Source organism: Protopterus annectens, chromosome 3.part1, assembly GCF_019279795.1.
Source record: "Protopterus annectens isolate FY-2018-M chromosome 3.part1, PAN1.0, whole genome shotgun sequence".
Taxonomy (NCBI): domain Eukaryota; kingdom Metazoa; phylum Chordata; order Ceratodontiformes; family Protopteridae; genus Protopterus; species Protopterus annectens.
In genome coordinates, this window is record NC_056732.1 from 1,677,258,956 (window position 1) to 1,677,271,455 (window position 12,500).

At 40.7% G+C, this 12,500-nt stretch overlaps 1 protein-coding gene across 1 annotated transcript in view; it reads right to left on the reverse strand.

Moving 5' to 3' along the window:
* Positions 1 to 5,388: 5,388 nt before the first annotated feature.
* Positions 5,389 to 12,500, reverse strand: part of LOC122797835 (vomeronasal type-2 receptor 26-like) — a 159,509-nt gene continuing 152,397 nt past the window's right edge. Inside the window, exon 4 of the mRNA XM_044066356.1 lies at positions 5,389 to 6,296. Within this exon, the coding sequence (XP_043922291.1) occupies positions 5,389 to 6,296 (908 nt within the window). The remainder of the gene's footprint in view (positions 6,297 to 12,500) is intronic.

Consider the following 12,500-nt stretch of genomic DNA (forward strand, 5'->3'; position numbering starts at 1 on the left):
TTCTCTCTTACACTGTTACTTGCATTTCGTTATACTAACTGACTACACTGCACTGTTTTACAAGCTGTCAGGCAATTTCTTTGGTACAGTTACAAGGAGAGGTCCACTAACCTGCCTGGTGGTGCAATCGCAGGAGCCTACCAGCATGGGCTCTGCGATTCGCGGTCCGTACACCTGCAGCTGTAACATAAATGAAGTGATATTGGTAAACACATCTACATATTATCAGCTATTTTTATTTCTTATTAAATGATTTAATGTTACTTACTCAGTAGTGGGGCGTTGGGCATTAGCCGGGCCTCCTGGATCAACCAGGTCAGTAGGTTCTGTTTGTGTCGCTTAAGGTCCGCATGGTGGTGACAGACCTGCTTGCCAGTCCTTGGAATTCCAGTGGCACTGGTGAGGTCACGAGCCAACTGGTCCCACGCCTCCGCTCTGTAAGCGCCCCACAGGACCTGGCCCTGCATGAGTTGGGCCTCGTGATGATGGACAAGGAGCCAGACCATATATCTGGACTCCTCAATGCCCCACCGCTGTGCTTGAAAGCGACTACCCTCCCCTACACCTGACATTCTGCCTGCAGGTACTTTCCACAACCAGTTATGCTGTGTATTCCCGCCTATGGTGCTTATATATGCCGTTTTTCCCGCACTTATGTGTGATTGGCCAGTTTGGAAATGTATCAACTTCACAAACCTCCTTTGTCATGCTTCTCTTTGCATTCATTCCTATATAGATGCTATTTCTGCATTTTTCAGTACAAATGTCCTGGCCTAGTGCTTCTGTACTTCGACTATGGTGCATGGTATCCCGGGTTCAAGTCTCAGCATAGCTTTTTCTTTTGGTCATGTCTGTCTAGACAGGCTGGTGGATGTGTCTGTGTATAGGTTGTTTTAATTCAGCTTGCTCAACGGTGCCCGCTGGTTAGCGTGTTTGCACGGAGGTGCGCATCGCGCATACGGGGCAACCTACTTGCAGCATTATTTGCCTTTTAGCACGAATATTGTGTTCAGCTCGGCTACTGGCACACGTTTGCAGTGTGGCACAGTGCTGCTCAACCCCGGGCAGTCAGTTTACACGTGGTCAGCCACTGCTCACCTATAAGCAGACATACTCAGCTTGTTAGAGCGTAGCTCATCTATGAGCAGATATGCATTATTTCTATTTTATTGTCTCACATTTCTTTTATCTATATAGCCCATTTCCTTACATTTTACATAAAATATGATTATATATCTGTACATGTGTGTCAGGGGATTGTTTCCTGCTTATTTAAAAAAAAAAATTTGGATGTTGTCGGGCCTCGAACCGTGCTTGCCTCCTCTTGAGACGACATGTCTACTGCTACGCTATTTCTTCTTGGCTTATTTTGCATATTTAGAACTTATGAGCTTCTTCACTGACTGCTAACTGTGGTTAAGCGAAGGGCACACCCGCGCAAACGAGCGCACTTACGGGCAAACATTGTTTATAATTAAAAAAAATTATTAAAAGCTCATTTTTATGCTTATATGTTTATTGTCTGTGGGGGCATGTGTTCTGTTGTGTTTGTTGACATTTCCTTAGGCTCGCTCGTGGGTGTGTACTTTCGGGACTGCTACTCCTCTGTGGGCGTGTCCGTTTCCATGGCTCACACTGTAGACACGCCCCCTTCTTTCTTACACGGACCGTGTAAGCCTTTGGTGTGAGTCAGCATGCTCTCATGAATATGCAGAGCATGCTGACATCACTCCGTTTAACTGCAGCCTCCGTGTAAGACTTATAAGTCTTACACGGAGGCTTCGTGAATCCTGCCCATGGTGTTTCACATTATTTCCCTATAGCATTTATATTAGAACATATAGACAGTCTAAACCTTCAAAAAATGCTTAGCTTAAAAATAGGGATTTTTTTAGCCAAATATTAAGAGAGAATAAAGTTCTTATCACTAAGTATTTAATGGGTAAATATGATAATATGATATGGATGAGGAAACTGGCTTATAGTACAAATTAACATACAGTTCTTAATCTCTAAATTTAACTTAATGTCAGATTTAATTAAACTACTCAATGTCAGATGTAATTAAAAAGAATGTTCACCCATCCTTGATTTTCTAAACCATCTTAAAACAAATGGTTAGACAGGAAATCATACTAATCTAAAATACATTAAACAACTAAAAACTATACATTTTGTATCCAAGATAGCTATGGGGAAAATTGTCTCCCAATAAGTGTGAATGGCTCAGCTTTAGCTGCAATAGATTAAAAATAAGTTCAATATCCTCAAAATAAAAAAATGCTCACCTTTACTTAGAGATTATTTTCTTAGAAATTTTACATAGATTATTTTTCATCCATTCTTGAATCCACCCACAACCCCTTTGTCCCATTTTTCACATGGGGTCCTCAGGTTGGACTTCTTGGACCACCACCTCCCTTGGCTAAATAACAGTGAGGAAAGGAGAAACCTCATATTAAAGCTGACATCAGCCTCACACAATGATCCCAGTGTGAATAAAAGGTGCTCTAAATACATCACAGAAGCCAAGTTCAATGAAACAGCTCCATGAATTCTCACACTGGTCTTGCAAAAACAGTGATCCTGCATTCAGTAAGTAAGCATGCTCTCATTTACATAATATGTTAATGTGCCCTCTTGTACCACCCACTACAGCAGGGAAACGACAAATTCTCCAGTCCACACTGTAGCATGACCTTGTGCACAGAAACAATAGCATCACATTTGATCAGCTGATTTTCGATCAGCTGTACCAACATTTCTCTTGGTTTGACAAGTTGCCATTCAAACATTTGTCAGAAACCTGAATATTATATGTAAATCTGCATGTGTATGTATATGTACATGTGTATGTGTAAGTATATATATATATATATATATATATATATATATATATATGTATATGTATATGTATATGTATTGTATATGTGTATGCGTAAGTGTATGCATATGTTTTTGTATTTGTGTATGTATATGCATATGCATATGTATATATCTATGTATATGTGTACGTGTGTGTGTGTGTGTGTGTGTGTGTGTATGTGTGTATGTATTTACATAGATGTGATTATAGAAACAGACTTAATGAAAAAAACGTGTATGTATGTACATATATATATATATATATATATATATATATATATATATATATATATATATATATATATATATATATATATATATATATATATATATATATATATATACCCTACTCGGGCATTGCTGACAAACTCAAGAGAGGTTTGGTATAAATTATGTCACCTGATGGAAAGTCAAATGGCTCACAGACATGGTCAAGAAAGTTAGTACTTGGGAGTTCACCTCTATAAACAAGCCAACCACTAGTGGAGACCCTCATGAATCAGTCCTGGGACTGCTGCCTTTTGGCTAGAAGTCAAGACCAATGACAGGGGCCTCTAGTTGACCCAATTTGCAGAAAATTACAAATTAGGAGTAGTCATAGAGTTTGTGTGTGTGTGTGTGTGTGTGTGTGTGTGTGTGTGTGTGTGTGTGTGTGTGTGTGTGTATATATGTATCTCTCTCGATCTTTCAACCTCTTATTTTTCTTTTCTTTATTTTTTTTTGTTTCTCTCATAGGTTCATAGGTGTTTTATTAGGCTAATGACAACAAGGGCCTTTTTAAGCCTAGCAATGCATCTGAAATCTCTGACAAGTTCTGGTAATCTTGATAAGTGAAACAGGGGATTGGGAAATTAAACATTTACAAGTAGGGGCCTGGGGGATCAACCATTTCCCTTTTATGTTCCTTTTTTTGCAGATTCAGAAATCTCAGCGGCAGCTCAGCCATGTCCTTCCCAGGTGAGGGACCACTCACCATTTCCTCTTGCCAGTCTGGAGATGTCTTTACAGAGTTAGGACAGTGGTTCCAATCCTGTGGGCCCAGAGTGCATGGCAGCTTGGAAAGCCACTAACACCACAAGCCTTGGGACCTAGTTGAGGCAGTGGTTAAGTGGGCAATTGGGAGAAGCCTTCAACACACCTAAGGCCTCCTCTAGTTGGTACAAGACCTGCTGATCCAATTGGCTCTAAGTACAGAACCAGTGGAGGCCTCTACCTTACATGATATTAGTTCCTTCTCAAGGGTCATCATAGAAACGGGATAATTGAAGTCCTCTGTACCAGTTTGTGAACAAAACTTCACACCTCCTTAGCCTCACCCTTTTTTATCTATCTGGCTATCATCTATATTTCTTCTGTGCACCATCAGCCAACCACTACTCCAAATTTGTCTGTATTTTATATTTCATGAATTCCTTAACTTTTTCCTAGCCCTCTCTTCTGCACTGTCTTCCCTTACTCATTCTCCAACTACCTCATATAAAAAAGTTTGGAAAAATGGGGGGTCTATCTCCCACAAACACAAAGTACCCCTCCTCTCCCACCTACTCCAGTACAACCCTTTTCATGTCTTCTTCTGTGGGTCCCTTCTCCTCTCTCTCTCTCTAATCTCCTTCTTTCTTACCTTCTCCCTTTCCAGTTTTTACTAAAGGCTAATCAGGGTGTCCACATAAGTGTACCCTTACAGTTAAGAAGTAAAACTTATTAAAGCTGGTTAGCTCGATCTCTTCAGATTTTTGTGAGAGAGACTGTGATATCTGTGCAGGCACCGGCACATATCCAAATAACAAAGTTAGCCAAAGTAAATCACGACTTTATATTCATGCAACTTCAATCCCACATAACTACACTAGTTTTGATCCATTTTACAATGTTTAAGATAAACTGTTGTGCACATTTCAGTGCAGCACTGAGATGCTCTGTAATCTGTGATGTTCATTGATGCTTAGCTGATTTACATAAAAGTGCACTGGTGCTCTTTACTGATTGCCCTTGGGCATATAAGAAGCGTGGGACTATGAACCATCCCTCCTGTTTGTAGTGCCAATCTGTGGAATAGCAAGCTAAACAGTGACATTATTTAATATTATTTATTTTATTTATTTATTTTACATTTGTTTACCGGGCTAGTCCAACTGGATATAAATCCCTTTTCAGCAGAGGCCCGGGGAGAAAAGCTCCACAATATTATATTATTATATTATTATAATATTAGAAATAAGATTCTTCTTTATACATTTGCTAGTTTTGAATGTATTTTAGCAGTGAGGGATAATGCAAAAAGAAAAGGTGTAGTGCAACTCTGTTCTCTGAAACACAGCTCAAAATGTAATGTGATCTTATTCCTACACATTAACATTTGTATTCAAATGGAAAGAATTTATTACTGAAGTTATCAGATACCATTGCTACATGAGTTTTATACAGTACTTATTTTATATTAGCAATCTGATGCACAAAAGTTACATAATTACAAATGATGACTCTATACTATTCATTACTACATATTTCTCTTGATATTTACATTCAGATACGATTTCCTCTCCCAATTAAATGTTCCTTTGTGTTCTGTTTAGGTTTGATCAGAATGATATAACATTTTGGCAAAAATATACAACTCAGTAAACCTGCACTTGAAGACAGGATAGCAAAAATCTCCACAGCAACCATGTACTTCCCCCTGGTGCTGAGATAAGCTGGAATGAAGGACAGCCAAACACTGATAAATACAAACATGCTGAATGTGATGTATTTTGCCTCATTGAAACTGTCTGGCAATGTCCTTGCAAGGAAAGCAACAATTAGACTCACACTTGCTAAAAGGCCCAGGTATCCCAGCATGCAGTAGAAGGCAGTCTTTGATCCCTCATTGCACTCAATGATAATTTTCTGCTTTGCTGTTTTCCTGTTATCCTCAGGGAATGGTGGGGAGATAGATAACCAGACAGAACACAGCAGTATTTGAAATGCAGTGCAACAGATGAAAATTCCATTTGGAATCCTGGTTCCCACCCACCTTGTAGCTTTGCTCCCTGGTTTTGTAGCATTGAAAGCAATAACCACAGTAACAGTTTTAGCAAGTATGCAGGAAACACAAACAGTGAAGATGACACCAAAAGCAAATTGCCGGAGCAAGCAATTCCATGGATTTGGCTTCCCAATAAATAGCAAGGAACAGAGGAAACACAAAACCAAAGATGAAAGGAGAAGGTAACTGAGTTCCCGGTTATTGGCCTTCACCAGAGGTGTGTTACGATACTTGATGAAGATACAAAGTACAGACATGGCAGCAGCAGAAAAGATGGTGCTAACAGAAGTCAAAGCAGACCCCAAGGGCTCTTCAAAGGACAAAAACTCTACAGCTTTGGAGATGCAGATCTGGAGGCTTTCATTAGGCCACTGGTCATTTGGGCATGGCAGGCAGGAGCTAGCATCTGATGAGACAAAAAAGAGCATTAAGGAGATAAACCTGACAATAAAATGCTGTGTTATAGATCATTAAATGTTTATACCATTTAAAACACATCAGACACAAATCACCCTTTGGGATGAAAAGCTGTTCCTGTCTGTTCTGTACTTATCTCACTTCAGCATCTAAAAAGATATCTATAGTACTAGTTAAGTATTTCCTGTCAGTGGCCTAAAATATATTATGTCAGTTCTCCTCTATTAGTGCTAAGTTTGTCAGTAAATTTCAGATTAATAATGATGAATACAATGCTTTATATCCCCTTTACATTTTAAAATATTTTTTATTCAGAAAATAAAAGTAAAATTTAGATGGCAGCACAAGTCAAAAACAGAAGATCCCAAATTGTCAAATACATTCCTGAAAAGGAGTACAGAACATGCCCTGGGATTCAGAAATATTATTCAAATATATTTGCAATGGTAAATTAGCACAGTCATAGCTGTGCAATATTTTCTAAAGGTAATTAACAATGGAATACAAAGCAATCAGCCCAACTGACTTGAACTAATTAAGGAATCTGCTAGTAAGAACCACACAGAATGTGCAAAGAGGAGCACACCACAATGATTGCCACGTGACTCATAGATCACAGAAGTGTGCATGTAGCATGTAGATGTCAGCAAATATGCTCATCCATACATGGATAGCTCCACCACTACTAGTGGGAGCTATAATAATGGCTTTCCAGCAAATTCTCTACCAGTTTAGGTGTGTTAATATAGAGGAAATGGGTGTACATGACAGTCACAAAGCAAAAATAGCAAGCAGAAAAACATACAGAAGGACAACGGAAAGGAAGGAGCAGGATGGGTGTGTGGAAGTAAGGGAACATTTTTCTTGAGAGGCAGCTGCCCATTTTTTAAGAAGGGTAGAAGCAGAAGGAGGTAAGGAGAAGTTATGAACAGCAACAGGGAGAGACACATACAAAGAATTCATACGAAGACCAACATGTGAGGTGCTGACACAAAAGGGGGGACATAAATGAGAGACAGACAGGCAGGCAGTATGGAGGACAAGTGGTGATGGGGGAGGTGTGGACTTCATAATGGAGAGGGAAATGAAACATAAAGAATGGGAACAGTGTAATGGGCATTGGGTTGGTGATGGCTCCCTTTCACACTGCCTAAGGCAACACCCAGCCACTGATCAGACCCTTTGATGACTCCCTCCCCACTGCGCTCAGCCTGTTGACATACAGGGCAGGGCCAAGCAGTTGTGTCATTCTGTCAGTTGCAAAGGGAAATTTTTCAGGCAGCCAGTCCAGATAACTAGCCACTAGTCCACCACTATTGTCACCATAACCTCCTCCATCTCCTGCTGGATAAAATACCATGATTTGCTGGTAGCATCCTGAGATTGTGTAACAACACCCCCCCCCCCCCAAGACAGACCACTGGAGGTCACAGTGATACCCTACAGGTCACACCTACAGGATGACCCTGTAGAGTGGCAGGCCTGAAGGCAGCTGGATATACAGCAGGGGATGGCAGGTTAGATTGATGGCCAGGTGGCCACTGTCACAGCACAGCCACAGCTGTGGCTGACACTGTATAAAATAGTAGCATAAATGAAAATAAATAAAACAACGGACACATAAATATAAAGGAAGGATAGCAGTAAAGAGACACATATAACAGAAACACATTATCAGGTTTGTGTAAGATTATCAAGTATAAAAATACCTGGTGAAATAAAATATCCTTAGGTTTGCACTGGCAATGTGGAGAATATTTTTGACCTAGCAGACTACAGGGTGTGGTAGAATTGGAGACTGTGGGTCACAAAAAGGAGGAGGAGGACAAGACTCTTTGATAGTCACGCTGTGTGTATGTGGGAGTACATTGCCAGAGGTGCAGTGTACGCCAGGAGGGGCCATGAAAGGGGGAGCAGGACTATGAATGTAATGCTGCAATGCTGCACTGCTGAGGGACGAAAAATGTCATGGGGGCATGGCCTAATATACAGATGCCATTGAACAAAATATGGACCATGCCAGTAGGACATAGCAACATGCAACATCTGCAAACCCAGTGTCCTGAGCATGAGCACCAGTCAGTACTTAGCATTTCAGTAATATCACATGTCACCAGTAGTGCTAGATGGAGTCTTTGAAAAGGAATCATGCTTAGGTATGCCATGTAAAACTGGCACTGTCATGGGCTTAGATGGGGTAGTACATAAAATAGGCTGGGCAATCCAACAAGTGCACCCTGTATGAATGGCTGGACTATGGCAGTGGATAAATTAGGGGTAAAATCAACATTTGGCATGTTGGAAGGGGGAAGAAGTGGCAAGTGTACGACCCTTAGCCTGAAGGTTTTGGTACCGCACACAGACTGAGGAGTGGGACATCATGGTAGTCTACTTGTACAGTACAGGTGTGTCACTAGTACCCACAACATACTATTAAACAAATGTGGTGCTATGATGTCTACATGCTGGTATATTATTACATATGCATTCTTACCCCTGCATCTGGGGACCATTCATATGTCTTTGAAAGAGGAACTTGTTGTTCTTATTCTTCTCAGGAGCAAAAACCCATGTAAGCAAATATAACTATTCATGATTCGTATGTCTTGCAATTGGCCTGGAGGTTAAGTATTACAATACAGTCAGATGCACCCATCATGTGAAGGAGCATCTTCTTTAATCTCTTTTTCCCATCGACAAAGAAGGTCAAGGTGAAGTCTCCTTAGGATACTGTAGGGGTACCTGCATTGTTCTCCTGAGCATCTGATGCCTGTTGCAGCAGTCATTAACCTTGCTTGGCAGTGTCAGGCAACCATCTTATGCTGAGGACCACTCTAAGCAGTCCCCAGCACGTGGTCATGATGGTCTCTGCATATTAAGTACAGAAATATTCTAGACTCTTTAGAACACCATCTGGAGTCTTGCCATACTCAATGCCCTTGGAATACCATGGCTACTTCATGGATCACGGTCTAAAGGAATATGATAGCACATGTGCATTGATGTATTTTGCTGCCATCATCTAGCATGCAAAAATGGACAGCAATGCAGCACAGAATGTCACAATGTGACTGTACAGTGGTACATAAATGTATGTCAGGATGGTCTTTCAGTGTGAATATCATGATATTATGGTTGCATGCAGCCCATAGAACACACATTACATTCCAATTTAGTGCAGCTTGAAGTTGCCAAAAAGGTTTAATATAGTCCTGTACTCTGTGGGAACTGTAACACACCTCCATGAATGGGCTGTGTGCTTCATGGCTATCCATGCATTTTGGTAGTCACACATGACTTGCAGCACAGCCTTGGTCTAATGCTCATTTTGTAAAAAGTGTGATTTAGAGATATTGACCTGTAATTGGCTCATTAGTATAATTGCCATCTTATCAGCCACCAAACAGCTTGATGAATACACCCGCAGCCATTGCATTGCTCATTACATTATGTACTTTGCTGATATCAAGCAAAGGAAGTGGAAACAAGAAGAAACACTTACTTAGAATTAACACTTCTACAAAAGCTGAGGTAAGTGTTCAAGGAACACTGCCTGCACATGTTTGGGAACTGTTTGGATAAAGTATCTACTGGAGTTGTTTGAGTTATGGGGGTTGTTAATAACTCAACGTTGAGTGGGGGTGGGAGATGCAGGAAATGGTGTTAGTCTATGAAGTGTACATCCACTGTTCTTTACTCATGAGATGATAAGGCATGTTTGATGGATGTAGGGCAGTCATGCCTTGTATGAAAGCCTGGGACTTGGGGGTTGAAATGCTGACTATCATTTGTCACCATGCTTACCGTATTTAAGTTTCAAAATGTTTCTCTGTGATGTGTGGAGTGGTGGTGGGTTATGAAGTTGACACTGTCTCTCCCTGATGTTGGGTGGGGTTGTGGAGACTGTTAAAAATGTGTATCCCTGGTTTTGATTGTAAGGGAAGGGTGCCTTTCTCCATGTGTCTTTCAGTTGTTATGTGTGGGAGAGACAATGCCATTCATAATGTCTTTCTCTATTGTGGTGTTGTAGTGGAGACATGATTTTTAAGATGTGTCCCTCTGTTAGTGTTCGAGATGAAAGTTGACATTGTAACTGCACTCCTCTGATGCTACATGTTTGTGGGAAGTCCTTTTGAAAAAGTTTTGCTGCTGTTTTTTTTTTTCTCTGTATTTTGGTTGGGTGATATCCTATTCAAAACATGTCTGTTATTGTTCAAGGGGACAACCCAGTGACATTTATATAGACTGAGGTATAATACACTTGAAACGTATTTTGGCCTGGATGTAGGGGGGGGGTTTCTTACTGATGTGCACATGTATCACTGTACTTGGAGGCCATTGTAGGGGAATTAGTGACATTCAGGAATAGCTTGCAATAGGCCTCATCCTCATGTTGTGGTGCATACCTACAAGGGCCAGGCTGCACTTATCAGTGGACAATAATCAAACTGTTACATACCTGTTGTATGATTATTTAACACAGAAGCATAGCTGACTTAACCAGCGCCCTGTGTTGGTACCACAACTAGCTCCCCTATTCCCTTAGCTCCTCAAGTGAACTGTAGGATGCCAATTGGCTGGCTTCTTATGTGTAGTACCCAATCTGTGTGTCCCCCCATCACAGCTCTTCAAGCGAATAGCCCCTGCCCTTGACCAACCTTCCTCCTATTTTAGTGTAAAAAAAAATGTATTTCTTTTAAATTGTAGCAAATGCTTTCCTACAAATATAGCAAGCAGTTGCTACAGTTTATAACCTTCACAGAGCACTATGGTGCTCAGGTTTTAGTTTAAAAAAGAACCACATTTTTGCTTCAAATTTAGCAAGCAGTTGCAAACGTTTATATCCCACATGTAGTGCTACTGCTCTCAGGTTCAGTATTTTTTTTTTTTTTTACTTTTAAACTGTAACAATCAGTTGCTACTACAGTTTAACCCATTCACAGAGCACTGCAGCACTCAGATATGACCACAAATGCAATACTGGATTTTAAAAGCCTGTAAGAATTAATGAGCAATTGGGATCAATCAATCATGCATTCAACACTTTGTTCCCAGGGCAATTACCCCCTTTGCTCTGCCTTAGCTATGGTACTGTATTGACAGCATGCATCCTGGGGTGGATGTGAGACATCAAAAGGCATAGATACATAGGTAATAGATGTTACAGTTCAGCGTCAAGTAGGACAGACAAGGTACAGGGAACACAGCTATAGCCATTCACATGTTTAGTGGGGTATGCACATGTGCTGCTGCTGTAGGACTATGACACAGAGCACATATCAGGATGCAGAGATCACGTTAGGGTGCAGCAGCACATTTCATAGGTGCATGCTGCACAGTGTAGTGCAGTTGAGGCATGCCTGTGATTGGCTATGGACTGCTGCACTATAGCACACACCACTAGAGGGGACTGTGCCTCTGTGTTAGTCAAGTGGTGCACAGTCTGTTCTATATGTGGAGTGTGTGGTGTGATACTTAGGGATGGTGTGTGTGTCAGATATCACACAACAAAAGCTTACCATATGTCTGTCTTCACATTTAAAAAGCAGAATGGCTCCCATGGAGACAAAAAGAATTGGGATTTTGTCTCCTATAGCGAAAGATCTCTTGCTGTAGATCATCTGTAAACATGGCTGACAGAACCTCCTTACAGACAAGACAGACCTGGCCATCCATGAATATGTGTGTGGTATGACCTTGTCATGCAGGAAAATATCTGTGACCATGACAAATCTCAAGAGCAAATACATTGTGCAGCTACTGATGTGATGTGACCATAGCAAAGCTACCCAGCCTGCACTGGTGAGGGTCTACCTACTCAGACATCCCTAACCAACACAGAGAAATTCTTGGCATCTATGTCTGTGAGGACAAGTCCACTCCCTCAAACCCACTGTAGAAATTTACTTTAGTGCTAAATTTCACACACCACCACAGGTTTCAGTGTGTGATGACTCAGTTCAGTATTCCTTTATGTATGTATCATGCAGTGCAACATGCCAGAACCAGAACTGTCCCCATACAAAATGTGATCATTTTGTTTGTATAATAATTTCTTTATTATACAATACACTTTATATTTCTATCATACCCTACTACTCATTTTGTACCACTTTACTTCACCACCAATGTGTATATTATCTCCAGCATAATGGACATTATACATCTCTTTTCCCCACAGCTACAACACTAA